Below are 15186 nucleotides of genomic sequence, written 5' to 3'. Positions count from 1 at the left end.
GGAATAAGCTAATTCATACCTCTGTCACCTATAACTGGATTAGAGTGTGCACAGGCAGTTTCCAGAGAGCAAGCTCATGCATGGCATTACTGTCATGAATTCTTAACTGGATGGGAATGAAGTTAAATATATGAGAAGCACCTCTGTGTATTCTTTTTCAGCATTTGATATAAAGTTGCTTCACTTCAAAATCTTCTCTAGCTTTTATATTTTTATTTGGGTTTATTTGGTTGTTGTGTGGTTTTTTTATTATTATTTTCCTGAAGTTACTGAGCAGGAAAATAGGTTTTATGCACTTCAATAAATGGAAAATAAACCATGGAATATAAATGGGACCTTCCTTGTCTGTAGGTATCTTTATGGTTTTGAAGAGTATTGCCGTTCTGCAAACATTCAGTTTAGGACCGTCCATCACAATGAACCAAAAGTGGTAGAAGAGACACAGAAACACGTGGAACCAATGGAGGAAAGTGTGAAAGAGGAACAAAAAATGCCCCCAACAGAAGTTAAAAAAGAAGCAGAAGAAAATTATTCCAGCAGTGAAAGTGAGAAAGAAGAAATTGAGCTAAGATCCCCAAGGGTGAGTGGTCTGAACTGATTTGTGTTTAGTCCCTAACAAAGCCCCTTTGTATAGTGAAGAGTTTCCATAGTGAGTTTTCCCTGTGCACAGTGGAATTGTTGCACTGGTACAAGGGTGGAGTTCTGTGAGTGTTTATTGTCAGTTATGTTCTACCTGGACACAGAGTTTGATTATTCCTTCATATTGCACACCATGCCTGGGATTTGCTCAGGCTCAGTGGGATGTGCTGTGCTTCAGGGGTGGCTTGGAGCTGTTCTCATCAGAACAGTGAAACACAGCAGGACAGTCTTGGTTCTGGGTGAGGGTTTCCACAGGCACATGGACCCTGGAGCTTTCTGGCAAGAAACAGGAATATCAAAAACCTGCTGTGGATCTTAGAATCAAAGGAAAACCCATTTCTCTGAGCTGGTTTTTGCCACAGTTTCTCTTCTAATATAAGAAACACTCAAATATTAGAGTACATAGACAAAAGTAGAGGGAGGAACAATTAAGTTTAGGCTTTATTTGTCTTTAAATGCTGTAGAAGTGAGGGTTGTATTAGTAGCTACACAGATCAGATCAGTGCCCCAACAGCTGGAATACAGGAATACAGACTGTACTTTATAAAGGTGTTGGAATATGACTACAGCACTCATTTAATTATGTTAAAAAACATTTTGTGTTCTTCAATAGAGTATGACTACTGAAGGACAACAATTTCTGCTTTTAAATTGTTCAAGTTCTAAAGATTCTGTTTGACTAAAATGTTATTCTGTTGAAGTCCTTCTTGCAAAGCAGCTTTTCAAGCAAATATATGGACTTATAGATTAATAGATGAAAGGACATGGTGTAAACACAGGTTGAGACTTCTATTATGTATTATATTTCTGTTTAAATGAAAGTGGTTGTTCCAAGCTGCTCAGTGAACTTCCTGACATGACATTAGCTTTGTTCTTAGTTTGTTCATTTATTTTTGAGTTTGTTTTTCTTTTTGGCAATGCTCAAAAGAAGGATAAAAAATGTAAGAATTTTTTGTCTTTTTAATAATTGGCTCTTTGTTCTGACTAAAAAGCAATGATCCTATCGAGAGACTTCTAATAAATCAAATGATAATCCTGTGCTAGATCTCTAAGAATCAGTTGCAGATAGTCCCAAGCAACAACTGCCTTGAGAGTGCTCGAGGTGCCTTTTAAAAATGGGATATTGAGGGTTTTTTGAAAGCTGACAAATTTCTTCCCTTGATGTCCACAGGTGGCTGTCAGGATTGAAGATGCCTCCCCTCAATATTCCTATACAAGCACTCAAATAATGATATTGCTGTAGGTGAACAAGACATTTTGGCCCTTTCTGTCAGAGTAACAAACATTACAGGTCCAAACAAATGTCCTGAAATCCTCCATCAGTTAATCAGAAACTCATCCTGATATTCCAAATGAAGCAGATAGAAAAACCTAAGGCTTTAATTTTATTCTTTTAGAATATTTTACACTTTTTTGTCATCTCCAGCCTTTCTTCTTTACAGGAGTTGCATGTCTCACTTTTTTGCTGGGATTTGGAGAGGTTATGAAGAAAGCAGGGGACAGGAGTCATTAAACTGATTTTATTTCTGTTCCAGGGACGAAGAAGACTTGCCCGTGATGCAGCCCCTGCTAAAAAAGATGGTGAAGAGGATAAAACCCAAGACAAATTAAAAGACAGTAACAAAGAAAACAAAGATGTAGAGGAAACACCTGAGAATGCAGAAAAGAAAGAAAATGAAACTCCTCTAGGGAAGAAAAGCACACCAAAGCAAAAAGAGAAGAAAATTAAAAAACAGGAGGATTCTGATAAAGAGTCAGATGAAGAGGAAGAGAGGCAGAGGGAGAGGTAAGCACTAACTTGTATCACCTTCTTTGAGTTTCTCTGTGCCATGATTGAGCTGTTCTCCAGGCAGGAGGACACAGACTTGATCTTACTGAAGTGTGAAAATCAGAAACCTTATTCACTCAGACAGGCAGGGAAAGGGAACATTTTATTTCAAGCTTGGAGAGCCTGCTGTACTTTCTGGAAGCATCTTTTTGTGCTCAGTGCCAGGCTGTATTTTTCACTGTCACTTAATTTGCCAAGGCTGTGTTGGTGTTTTATCACACCAGTACCTCCAGACAGCAAGCTGACCAGGCTGTGAGAGGGTGGCAGCAGCTTGGGGACACTTCTCTGGGCAGTGGAAACAGAAATGGCAAATCCCTGTTCTCCTGTGCTTTGAAGGGTTTGCTGATGGCTGGTGAAGCTGCAGGCTCCTTGTTTTTACTGTCAGATGATCAAGGCAGCAAAGTTTTCTTCAAGCTGGGCGGGTGTTACTTGTCCTCTGAGTTGCTTGCCACAAGAGAATTGATTTTTCACTAAAGGCCAACAGATCTATTTCATTAAAAGCAAACCCATAGTCCTTTTTAGTATTTTATCTCTTGCTGACTTTTTTGTAGAGTAACTTGTAAATTATGCTAAATTGTCCCTTAAGTAGGGAAGGAATTATAGCTAAAAATAGGTTTGATGGTAGCTCTTCAAAATATGTTTGAGTATAATATTGAAACAGTAGCCAAAGGTGTAATGAGAGGTGGATGTATCTAATAAAGAGCTGTGCAGACACTTCTAAGCTTGGCTGAACACTTTTGTGATCGAGTTTTTTTCCAGTGGAATGGTGTTTGTATTGTGAGAGGATCACTGTGATAGCAATTCAAACTCCTCATGTGCAGTTAATAAACTGTAGCATGTTAAGGCAATTGTCAAAGTACCTTTTTTAGTAAATAATGTGTCAAAATCAAATATTTCAGAAACTGAAGTTATTTCTTTCTTCCTATGCTATTTAGAAGACACACACTGAGTTAAATTTTATTCCTCTTTGTGTTATCAAAATATCAATTTAAAAAATAATGTTTAAGCTTTGAGGTAGTTGTACACTTTATAAATTGTGTTTAAATTTTAATAAAACTTTCTGGATATTTTTGGCACTTAGCCCTATTCTCCCTAAGCTCTGTTCTTGATTTAAAAAACCTGTTTCTGATCAAGCTTCAGAGACAAGACAGGGTACAGAAAATTAATTTCTTCTTGCAGTCTTTTTCTACCTTGACTGCTCTCTAAATTTTAAAATCTGATTGTTACTAATTAGTGGGCATTTTAAATACATTTTACTGCAGGGAAGAAATTGAGAACAAAGGAGAATCAGAAGGTGAAGAGGATGAGGAGGACACAGAACCCTGCCTGACTGGAACCAAAGTGAAAGTAAAATATGGACGTGGAAAGACTCAAAAAATTTATGAAGCCAGTATTAAAAGCACAGAAATTGATGATGGAGAAGTTTTATATTTAGTTCATTACTACGGTTGGAATGTAAGGTGAGGATAAGAAATTGCCTTTCCTTTCTTTGTTCAAAGGCTTATTTGCAAAAGAAATTTTTGTTTTTAAGGAAACAAAGTGAGAGATGGTCAGTGATGTGGCTCCATATTGTATTAGCAACATCACAGGCTCTGACTTCTTCACTTTTCAGTGTTGGTGATTTTGTTCATGGTGTTGCATTGAAATGTCTTGGATACTTGTATTTTTCCAAGTATCCATCTGCCTTAGGAATCCTCACTCCTTCCCTGATATTTATTGTGTCTATCAGTGTTAGCAATAGCAAACTTTTCTTTAAGGGAGCCATTGATAATGATGAAGATATTTACAATTAAGTGTATTAAGCACTGGAATTTTGGCAATAAAATATATTCTTGTATTGAATGTTAACTGGGATTGTAAAAATGCTTCTCCTGGCAGCCAGTCTTTATAGTACTTTATATACTTCTGGTATATAACATGTGGTATTCCAAATCCATAAGCAAATTGCTTTATGTGGCAACATGAAAAATATTTCCAGGTTCCCTTTACCTTAATACCTTTAGGAGATTTTGAGGAGCCATCACTGTGTTTGTGCTTTTCAGAATCTCATCCAGTTTGTTGCCATAATTAAAAAAAGAAGGTACATTTTCCTGCTGAGGTGTGGTGTGGTGAAAACTGTCTTATGTGTCTGATGTGGAATAATTGACACTTTGGAGCTGACTCAGTCCCCTGAGTGCTCCAGTGAGAGACAGGGAAGTTTGTACCTAATTCTCTCATCCCATAAGGTTTTTTTATGGACTGGAAATGTCATTCACCTTTCTGAGGCCAGAATACTGCACGAGTTGTAAATACAGGCTCTGCTATCATGGAATGGATTGGAAAGGAAATCCCATCTCATTCCACCCTCCTGCCATAAGCAGGGACACCTTCCACTACCCCAGGGTGCTCTGAGCCCCATCCAGCCTGGTGTTGGCCTTTTCCTACCTCATTAATAAATATTGTGTTAATTCAAGTCTTTTACTCCTCATATTCAATGTTAATGTGCAGTGGTAAGAGCATGGTTCCATTCCCTTTCAGGTATGATGAATGGGTGAAAGCTGATCGGATTATCTGGCCAGTGGAAAAAGGAGGACCAAAGAGAAAACAGAAGAAAAAAACAAAAGTAATGATTTCAATAAGTTTGTTGTAGTTCTATATTAAAAATAAAAGTTATTCAGGCCACAGTCTTGTTTTTAATAAAACAAAAGGTTTGATAATCAGCAGTGAAACATTAATAAAAATCCACTGTTTCCCCTGCAGAATAAAGAAGATGGTGAAAAGGATGAGAAGAAGGACGAGGAGAAACAAAAATCCAAGCGTGGGCGGCCCCCTCTGAAATCCACTCTCCCTTCCAACACGTCCTGCAGCCTCCCCAAAACGCCCAACAGCGAAGGTAAATGCGGCCCCGGACGTGCAGGGAGCCCGGGCCGGGAGCCCGGAGCTCCCGCTCCGCCCCTCGGGCCGGCACCGCCGGGGCTGGGCGCTCCTGCCGATCGATACAAATTAATTCTTTCGATTTTAATTTTAGCAACACCTCGCAGGCAGACCAGACGTAGCTCAGGAATGTTTGATTCTGATAGAGGATCAAACGGTGAGTGATTTCAGCCCTGTGTATGCTTTGGAGGCTTTTTCAGTACCTTTTTGAAAAGAAGTTTGGGGTTTTTTTTTGGTTTTGGTTTTTTTTTTACCTTCTTTTTTGGTTGGTTATTTTTTTTTTTCCTTTCTCCCTGTAAATTTTGTTGAGTAAGCAGTTGAGCTGACACTGCTGAGGAGCTCAGCTTGCTCACACAAGAGCAGTCAGTGACTGTACAAGTCATCCCATGTTCTTCAGCCAGAGCCTTTCAGTCCTGAGCAGACCAAATCCAGTGCATTATAATGATGGTCTTTATTGTGCTAATTAAGTCCTCAACCTCAGTACTCCATCATCCAGCAGAGCTGTTAATTATACACAAATGGCAGCACATCTTTGGTGTTTCTAAGCCTCTCTGTGAACAAGAACTGATGTGAAATCACTGTCTCCTTTTAGTACAGGTCCCTGAGCAATCTCCTGGTAATGTACTAATGCTTGCTCTCTGTGTGGTGCAGCATTTGTACAATAGTTCAGCAATGAAATGTCCATACTGGGGTTTAGAAGGTTTTTATTTTTGGGTTTGGGTTGGGTTTTTTTCTCTGCATGGAAGGGAGAAGGGTTGTTTTTTGGTTTTGTAGTGTCACATGGGAGAGGCAATATCCATGGGATCAGAGGAATCCATAAAACTATTTTTGCTGCAATAAAATGTAATTCATTTGCATTGGCTTATTTGGGAAATAGTAGGAGAATCACAGACTTCAACTAAATCACCTGAGTTAAGAGCATCATCCAGATGCTTACTGAACCCTGATAACATCACTACTATTGCAGTTTCATAGAAATTTTAGGTAAAAATAAGAAGTGTTGCAAGTGTGTTGAGTAATGCAGGATTTTTAAAGTGTAAAATTATTACTGTAAGCTGATGTTGACCTCATAGATTACTGAAAACAGGGATTTTTGTGAGGTTCAAATAAAAAGTCATGCTGCAATTAATTATTTAGGGTGCTGTTTGCTTCTTTTTAAATTTTTTTTAGACTCTGGCACATCTGACAGTGAAGCAGATGAGTCATCTGAAAAGAATTTGAATGAAGAATTTTCTCCAGAAACTTCAGAACTGGAAAAAGGTGAAAAACTCCGTGATGAGAAGCTGGATGAGGAAAACCCAAAGATTTCTCATGTGCTGAAGGAAAATGACAGGACTCAAGTACAGCAGCTAGAAACACTGAAACTGGAAGTTGAGGAAAGTGAACAAATTGTTCAAATTTTTGGAAATAAAACGGATCAAATGGAAGAAATCAAAAGAGAGGTTGAAAAATCACCTAAGGGAAAAGGGAGAAGGAGCAAGACAAAAGATCCCTCATTGGAGAATGCAAAGATTGCACCAGGAAGCCAGGAAGAGGTGGCAAATGAATCTCTTACAGAACCTGAAAGGTTAGATGTGTCTTCCTTGGACTGTAAAGACATTTCCAGCACTACTGAAAGCGAAACAGAGCCCTCCACAAAAGATAAGAAACTTTTGAAAAGGAAAACTTTGGAACAGGCGTCACCTGAGAAGAGAAACCGGCGAGAGAGTGAGATGGAAGTGCCAAATATTGTATCTGAGGAGAGGACCAATGAATGTAGTGGAGCAGAGGAATGTAGAGGGCTGAATGCTGAGGAGTCCCTCAGAACCGAAAACGAGGAGATGCCGTCCCTGGTGGCGGAATCGGCTCCGCACGGTGCGGAGCTGAGGAGCGACAGCTTCCAACGGCCGGCCGAAGCCAGCGAGAGCCTTCCCTTGAAAGATGAGGATGACACAATGCCTCAGATTGGTCCTGAGACCTTGCTGTGCCATGAAGTAGACCTGGATGACTTGGATGAGAAGGAGAAGAGCAGCACTGAAGACACAACAGCAGAAAAGCCAGACCCCAGTTCTTCCAACTCTGCCCCGTCTGCCTTAGCCCCCGGCGTCCCCTCGAGCTTCCCGGTGGCCTCTCCTCTGGCCCTCAGCCAGGACGAGTCCCGCAGCATCAAGAGCGAGAGTGACATGACCATTGAGGTGGACAGTGTGGCAGAAGAGTCTCAGGAAGGGCTCTGTGAGAGTGAGTCTGCCAATGGATTCGAGGCCAGCACCACGTCGAGCAATTGCAGCACGGTGGGGCAGGAGAGGGAGACGGGAGAGAAAGGTGAGCTGCTCTGTGTTCTCTGCATGGAGGGGAGAAGGGTTCTTTTTGGGTTTTGTAGTGTCACATGGGATTAGAGGAATCTATAAAACTATTTTTGCTGCAATAAAATGTAATTAATTTGTATTGGCTTATTTGGGAAATAGTAGGAGAATCATAGACTTCAGCTAAATCACCTGAGTTAAGAGCATCATCCAGATGCTTACTGAACCCTGACAGCACCACCACTACTGCAGTTTCATAGAAATTTTAGGTAAAAATAAGAAATGTAGCAAGTGTGTTGAGTAAGGCAGGATTTTTAAAGTGTAGAATTAATACTGTAAGCTGATGTTGACCAGCTCTGATCCTCCTGAAGGTGGTTTGAGGCTGGTGTTACTGGGCTAAAAATTGCTGCTGTGTTTTGTCTGCTGGTTATAGATTCACTGAATGGTTTGGGTTAGAAGGGACCTCAAAGCCAATCTTGCTCCAGTCCCCTTCCATGGGTAGGGACACCTTCCACTATCCCAGCTTGCTCCAAGCTCCATCCAGCCTGTCCTTGAGCACTTCTAGGGGTGGGGCTGGGCACCCTGTGCCAGGGCCTCAGCACCTTCACAGGGAAGAATTCTATCCCAATATCCCATCTAACCCTGCCCTCTGGCAGTGGGAAGCCGTTCCACCTTGTCCTGGCTCTCCAGGCCATTGTGCCAAGTCCCCCTCCAGCTCTCCTGGAGCCCCTCTAAACCCCAGAAGGGGCTCTAAGTTCTCCCCAGAGCTTCCTCTTCTCCAGGCTGTCTGGTTTTAAATTTCTTTGTTGCTTATAAAAAGAGCTTTTTAGTAACAGAAGTATTTGAGGTGTCTTATATTTTATTTTTGATTTTTTTTTCCCTCCTCTCATAGGTCAAAAAAGACCCAGTGACAGCAATAGTGGAACGCTGGCAAAAAAGCAAAAGCGAACTCCAAAGCGAACCAGTGCTGCAGCCAAAAATGAAAAGAATGGAACAGGTATATTCCTGCAGGGAGGGGAGGGGGAAGGTTGTCCTGGCCTGTAAATATGTGTAAGAACATACTGTTCTCATGTTACAAACAGTTTCCAGTGGATGGGGCTTCCCTCTCAAGGTTTTCAATTTTTATTCATCATGGTTATTGGTGATAAACTGTAGAGGAGTTCTGAGCTCTCTCCCAGTGTAACTGGGAAATCTCTTGTCTGTTTTATATTACTTAGGAAAAGCGTCTAAATTATTATTTATATTAGCAGCTAGTACATATTTATCATTATGCTGATTTTTAAATATTGGATTGGTTATGAATTTGGCAGAGGGTACTTTTAAAGTCTTAAAACAGGTGTTTCTCCTGGGGGAAAAAATAAATGCTTTTGAAATACAGAAAAATGTTGGATGTTAAGGAAAAGCTTTTCATCCAAAGGGATCTTGTCTAGTTTTTCTCTCAAGTATCTGACTATTTTATAACTTGATATGGAAATCTGAATTTTTGTGTTTCTGTAGGTCGTTTTTCAGAGAATCACAGAATGGTTTGGGTTGGAAAGGACCTTAAAAGTCATCTTGTTCCAATCCCCTGCCATGTTCAGGGACACCTTCCACAATCCCACATTGCTCCAAGCCCCATCCAAGCTGGCCTGGAACACTGCCAGGGATGGGGCAGCCACAGCTTCTGTGGGCACCCTGTGCCAGGGCCTCACCATCTTTATAATAAAGAATTTCTGCCTAATATCCCATCTATCCCTGCCCTCCCTCAGCTTAAGGACATTCCCTCTTGTCCTGTCACAAAATTTTTGACAATCATTGCATGACTGAATCCGTGGTTTTGGCTTTGTGGCAACACTGTTATATTTTTAAATGTCAAACTAAAATACTGGGTAATATAATTATCTGACATACACTATTCAGATATATTTAACATGCCTGTGGAGAATTTGGCAGTTATTGTGGGAATCTAAAATATTTGAATATATGAGCTAAAAATTTTCTGTTACATGTTGAACTTCTGTTGTTTTAGTCATGTTTCAGAATTGTTCCTTTAGATGTGTAAAGCAGTTTGATAACTAAATACTACCTGTAGTAATCCACCCATAGTGCTACCTACCCATAGTAATCTAGGTTTAATCTTTAAGAAACAGATTTTGGTCTGCTTTATATTAGAAAGCTAAAATAGGTGATGTAAGACAGTTTATCAGCGCTCTGATATTCTAATTTTGGTAAGTTTATTTATTATTTCTGAACAGAAGTTTGACTATTACTTTTTAACTAGGCCTAGTTAGCCCTGCATCAGTTATGATTATTACACTTGAGAGTTCAGTGCATGTTGTGTCTGATCAGGTTATCCTTGGAATCTGAGATCATTATTCCTTGGGTGTGTTCTGTGATCTTCTAAGCAAGATGCAGCAGGGTTTTTTCATCATTGTTTTCTTTACTATAACCACAATTTTTAGAATGTCAATGTGGAGGTTTTAAGTCCAAATGAATTCTTTTTCCTGCAGGGCAAAGCAGTGACAGTGAGGATCTCCCTGTCCTGGACAGTTCCAGTAAATGTACTCCTGTCAAACACATCAATGCATCCAAACCCCAGAAGATTTCCCGCTCCCCTGCCAGGGTGATTTCTCCTCACATCAAGGATGGAGAGAAGGACAAGCACAGGGACAAGCACCACCACCAGAATGCTTCACCCAGAGTCTACAAATGGAGCTTCCAGCTCAGTAAGGATTCAGCAAGAAATGACTTGATTACAGGCAATTTGTGAGAAAGTTTGTTCTGAAAGAAAAACATGGACATTTTGGGATACTAAATTAATTGTGGGCCTTTTCTGGCATAGTTATGGAAATGTGTTATCTTCCATGCTGTGTCTTACATCCTCTTAAGAACTGCATTCATTTGTTTATAACCACCTTGACAAAGTTATTTTTTCATTTCTCTCCACTTGCAGATGAACTGGACAATATGAGCAGCACTGAAAGGATCTCCTTCCTCCAAGAAAAGCTCCAGGAGATCCGAAAATACTACATGTCCTTGAAGTCAGAGGTAGCAACCATAGACAGGAGAAGGAAACGATTGAAAAAGAAAGACAGGGAAGGTGAGGTTGGGATTTGCTTTATGATGCCCATGAGGGGTTAATTTGTTTGGAAATGTGTAACTCAAAGCAATTGGAGTTGAATTGATGGTATTTTAGAAGAAAGGAAAGTGTTACCATCTGTTTGTACGTATTTAGAAGGAATATTTGTGGTGTTTTGGAACGTGAACCTGACAGAAATATTTACTGACCCTTTTATAACTGTGTGGTAGAAACTTGGACTTCCTAGTGCAAGTATTCCCATTAGAGTCACCTGAGTTACCTTTTCAATAACTGGGTAAGGCTAATCCCGTGTGAATACAGCAGGGAAAGCAATTGGCAAAACCTCTTTATCAGTGTTTTGTGCCTGTGCTGCTCTTTGATGTTTTTTACACAAGCTAAAGGCAAGGAAACCTTCCTTGTGAGCTGCACTTTGATAACCTGATGCTGATCTGTTGTTCTGTGTGTTCAGTGTCCCATACAGGAGCATCCATGTCATCTGCTTCCTCAGACACTGGAATGAGCCCCTCATCATCCTCTCCTCCCCAGAACGTGCTGGCTGTGGAGTGCAGGTGATAAACATTTCTCTGCCTTGCCAGCAGCTCTCTGCCATGGACATAAACCCTGAAATTCTGCCACAGAAAGCACTCAACTGGTTGGACATTGCCAAGTATATCCTGTACACACTTCCACTGCTGGACTGTACCTGTTTCCCCCCTCCTACCCTCTTCTTTTGTTTAATTTACTGTTCAGAGAACTTAAGCTCATTGGTAACTGAAGGTTTGTAGGCACAACGTGGCATCCTTGTAATTGTGTTTGTTTTTGTTTCTTGTTTGTTTCTTTTTGTTTTGTTTTGTTTTCCTAACACAGAGGAAGGGCACTTATCAAATTTGCAAAGTTAATGTCCAATGAAGCATTCAGGTGTTCTAGGGTGATCTTTAAAAAAAAAAAGCAAGTGCACCAAGCAGACATCAGAGTATTATCCAAAAGAACTGAGCAACTGCTGCACTTTCACCAAGCTGTGGGTAACTCTTGGTGAGTAGTTCCTCTTTGTGGAAGCACTTGCTATACAGAACTGCCAAAGTATGTGTTCAGCAATGTGCCCAGTTTTAAAGCTGTAAATGGGACAAAATAAATTGTGAAAGGAAGTGTAGTTGACTGAAAACTACAGTTGTAATAAGTCTTCCACTTTTTATAGGATTTTTGAGCACACAATTATGCAAATGTTTTAATGTTTATTAATGTTTACAGTGGAATTGTGAATAGGTTTTCAGTGGACTATCTTATCCCTTGACAAAAATATTTTGTCTTTTTTCTATGTAATTTCAGAGTTTTTATTTTGTTACAAAAAGACGAAAAATGAAATATATAACAACAATGAAGTTATTTAACAAGATTTCTAAAGCTGAAATTTTTGTGTAAAATAAGGTATCTTGCAACTTGTTAAATATATTTATTCAGACATTGGATGTTGTATTTTTATGTATTTTTTAAAATATTAATAAAATTGGAAAAAAAAATTCTAGGTTAGTTCACTCTTTGGACAAAACATCCTTCTCAGTTCTGGCTCTTCAGGAGGAGTTATCCAGTAGCCAAACCTGTACTTGCAATGGGTCTGTCTACAAATCCTCCACCACACAGATCTGCCAGCAGGCATCTGGGTTAAAATAAAACTCGATTTGGAAACTTTGGCAGTCCTAGTACTTAACCTTGTTTGGAGGAACAAAATTTATTGGGTTGCCCTTAAGATGCTTTGTCACAAGTTCTTGTGTTTGCTGTACTGCCGAATAAATTTATATCTCCCAAAGTTGAGATGCACCAATAAAGTAAAAGCAACTGTGTGTGCTCTGCCTGTGGATTGTCCCACGGGCTGATGCAGCTTGTAAATAACTCTTCCAAACCCATGTATTTAAAGCAGTTTGCATATACATTATGTATAAAAAGTGATTTTTTTAAACAATTTTTTTATTCATGTTTGTACATTGAAAGGGGGCCTGAGCCCCTTTTTCTGTGTTTAATATGCTGTAGAGTAATAACATAGATGCTCTAGACTGTATATCAGGATATTCTGGTTCCACACAGCAGAAGGTCAGGAGGAAACACTAGTGATGGCGTAGCATTACTAAAATTGATGTTTCTTGAAATTTCATTTTACAGCATTTGTCAACTTGTGATTCCAATTCCTTCCATTTTCACAGAAAATTAAAGAAAAAGTACTCTTGTAAATGCACTTTTTCTGTCTTTTCTTAAGCAAAGCAGAACTATTTCAATGTAAGATAAATATGGAGCTCACTAGACAGCGCTAATAAAGGCCATGTTTTAAACATAGGCTTTATATTCTATTTTTATTTAAGTGATTGTTCTTGTAAATGTCTGGACTTTACCCTAAAATAGGAAAGTTAATCTCCATAAATTACTGTAAAGACTTTTTTCAGAGCTAACTTTTACTTGTTAATCTTCTAATAGCTACAAATAAAAAGCAATACTCATTTAAAAGGAAGTAACACGGGTCAAATGTTTAATATTTACAGAAGCAATCTAAAATCCAGGCAAATAACAGGATTAATGACATCTTGTGCAGATCTCTGGTATCTAACCTGTGTGCACACTGTGAGACCTTAAACAGGCACAGAGGATGGAGGAGCTGCTGCCCTGGCCTGGATGTTCCCCACTGTGTTCTCAGCTGGCTGCTGCTCCTGTCTCTTAGGAATGTTGAAAGCCCTGCTTGGAAGGCTCCAGGTATGCTCCCATGGAACATGGAAACCCATTCCAGCCCACTGACAGGGAGAACTTCCTCCCTGCTTCCTCTCCCACCTGCTTCCCTCTCTGTGCTCACCCCAAAAACAACTGGTGTTACTCGGGCAGAGCACTGAACCTGCAGGGAAAGATGCACTTTGTGCCAAGGCACAGCCTCCAGCATGTCACTGATTCCCTGGTTTGTATCTTTCTGGGAAGGAGCACATCAGATTATTCAGTAGAAGGTTGCAGTAGTTTCCTGTGATGTTTAAAAAGTTCACAGGGAAAAGAAAAGTAGCTGGATTCATTGGGCTGTCCTGGGTTAAAGGTGAAATCAAGAAGAAACCCTAATAAAATCTATGGTTTCTAACTCTACAAGAATCCCCTTATTGAAGCCTTGTTGATATAAATTCCAAAGTGTCTTTCACTGGCTGGAAGTTTATCCTGTTGAAGACACAGTAATTATGATTATACAGAATTGGGAATTTTTAATCAAGAGATTAGGTATTGTGTTTCTGAGACCAAGCAGAAACAAAGCACCTTCTTGGCAATCTTTGTGCTGTTCTCTTGCCTTCTGATATCCTACAGCTTTTCCTCAAAATAATATTTTCTATTTCAAGCTTCCTTAGGAGGTAAAAAAAGAAAAAAAATTAAGATATGGGATCCAATACTGTAAAAAGAACAAGGTTGTAAGAGAATCAGACTTTTCCTTCATTTTCTGCAGTTGATACAAAGAACTGCCAGGTTGCTGGCAGATAACTTATTTTTGTATGAGCAAAAAAAATCTGAAAGATGGAAAACCTCAGAATGTGTCCATGCAAGGGCATAAGGTAAGATTCATTTCCTTACTTATTTTATTCACTTTCCATCAAGTGTATCAGCTACATTTGTACTGGTGAGTTTTTATTTTCTGATGTGAAAGTTCAGAACACCCAGTTAAATCCCTGCTTGGTTTTGGCTCCTCCATCAGGTTGCTGGTGGCTGGGAAAGTTTCTCCTGTTTAATCAGCCTGAACAGATCAGGCAAGAGAAGCAGAGTTGTCAGAACAATAATAACAAATCATTGTTTTGACAGAGGTTAAACAGATTTTCAGTAGTAATTATCAGTGAATGAAAAGCATAACAAGGGCAAAGAAATGTTTGTCTTCCTGAAGGATGATGTGTCTGACCTTCACAGGGAGAAGCAGAAAAGGTGATTGAATCAGTGTTTGTGCTTTTGTGCATGCTTCAGTCTAATTTTTTAGAAGGTGCGGTATTAGAACAGACAGAAATTTTTTAAATGGTTACATATTCTCATTTTTTTGTAGGGGGAGCCATGCAGAAATTGCTACCAAAATTATTCATGATGGCTTTGATGTGGAGCTGGGAAGAGAATCTGAATCTAAGGATTGTGAACTCCTGTGCCTCAGTCAGAAAATCCACTGCTGAGAGAGCCTTCTCTCTGCAGACAGGTTTGTCAACCAGATGGAATATTACATGAAAAAATTATTACTTTTATAACATGTTCTTTTTCCCCATTAAAAATCTTCTTGGATAGCTGAGGCAGCCAAATGGATTTTCTGGGCAGCATTTACTGGAATTCTTTACCAGCAGTAAGTCTAAGAAATGCTGTAGTCTTCTTTTTAAGAAAAAAGCAGGTTTGGTTTGATGGCTTGAAAGAAATCTGACATGAGCCAGATTTGCCAGCTGAAATAAAAGATTAATGTGTTCACAAAAGTATGTTGAGCTGTTTAC

At 39.6% G+C, this 15186-nt stretch overlaps 1 protein-coding gene across 1 annotated transcript in view; it reads left to right on the top strand.

Moving 5' to 3' along the window:
* Nucleotides 1-15168, top strand: part of ARID4A (AT-rich interaction domain 4A) — a 49210-nt gene extending 34042 nt beyond the window's left edge. Inside the window, exons 15-25 of the mRNA XM_066551504.1 lie at nucleotides 352-580; nucleotides 2175-2425; nucleotides 3730-3927; nucleotides 4985-5069; nucleotides 5207-5339; nucleotides 5475-5537; nucleotides 6551-7681; nucleotides 8555-8659; nucleotides 10152-10367; nucleotides 10595-10741; nucleotides 11190-15168. Of these exons, the coding sequence (XP_066407601.1) occupies nucleotides 352-580; nucleotides 2175-2425; nucleotides 3730-3927; nucleotides 4985-5069; nucleotides 5207-5339; nucleotides 5475-5537; nucleotides 6551-7681; nucleotides 8555-8659; nucleotides 10152-10367; nucleotides 10595-10741; nucleotides 11190-11293 (2662 nt within the window). The 3' untranslated portion in view covers nucleotides 11294-15168. The remainder of the gene's footprint in view (nucleotides 1-351; nucleotides 581-2174; nucleotides 2426-3729; nucleotides 3928-4984; nucleotides 5070-5206; nucleotides 5340-5474; nucleotides 5538-6550; nucleotides 7682-8554; nucleotides 8660-10151; nucleotides 10368-10594; nucleotides 10742-11189) is intronic.
* The last annotated feature ends 18 nt before the right edge of the window (nucleotides 15169-15186 follow it).

Source organism: Molothrus aeneus, chromosome 6, assembly GCF_037042795.1.
Source record: "Molothrus aeneus isolate 106 chromosome 6, BPBGC_Maene_1.0, whole genome shotgun sequence".
Taxonomy (NCBI): Eukaryota; Metazoa; Chordata; class Aves; order Passeriformes; family Icteridae; genus Molothrus; species Molothrus aeneus.
This window is presented reverse-complemented; position numbering and strand designations above follow the sequence as displayed.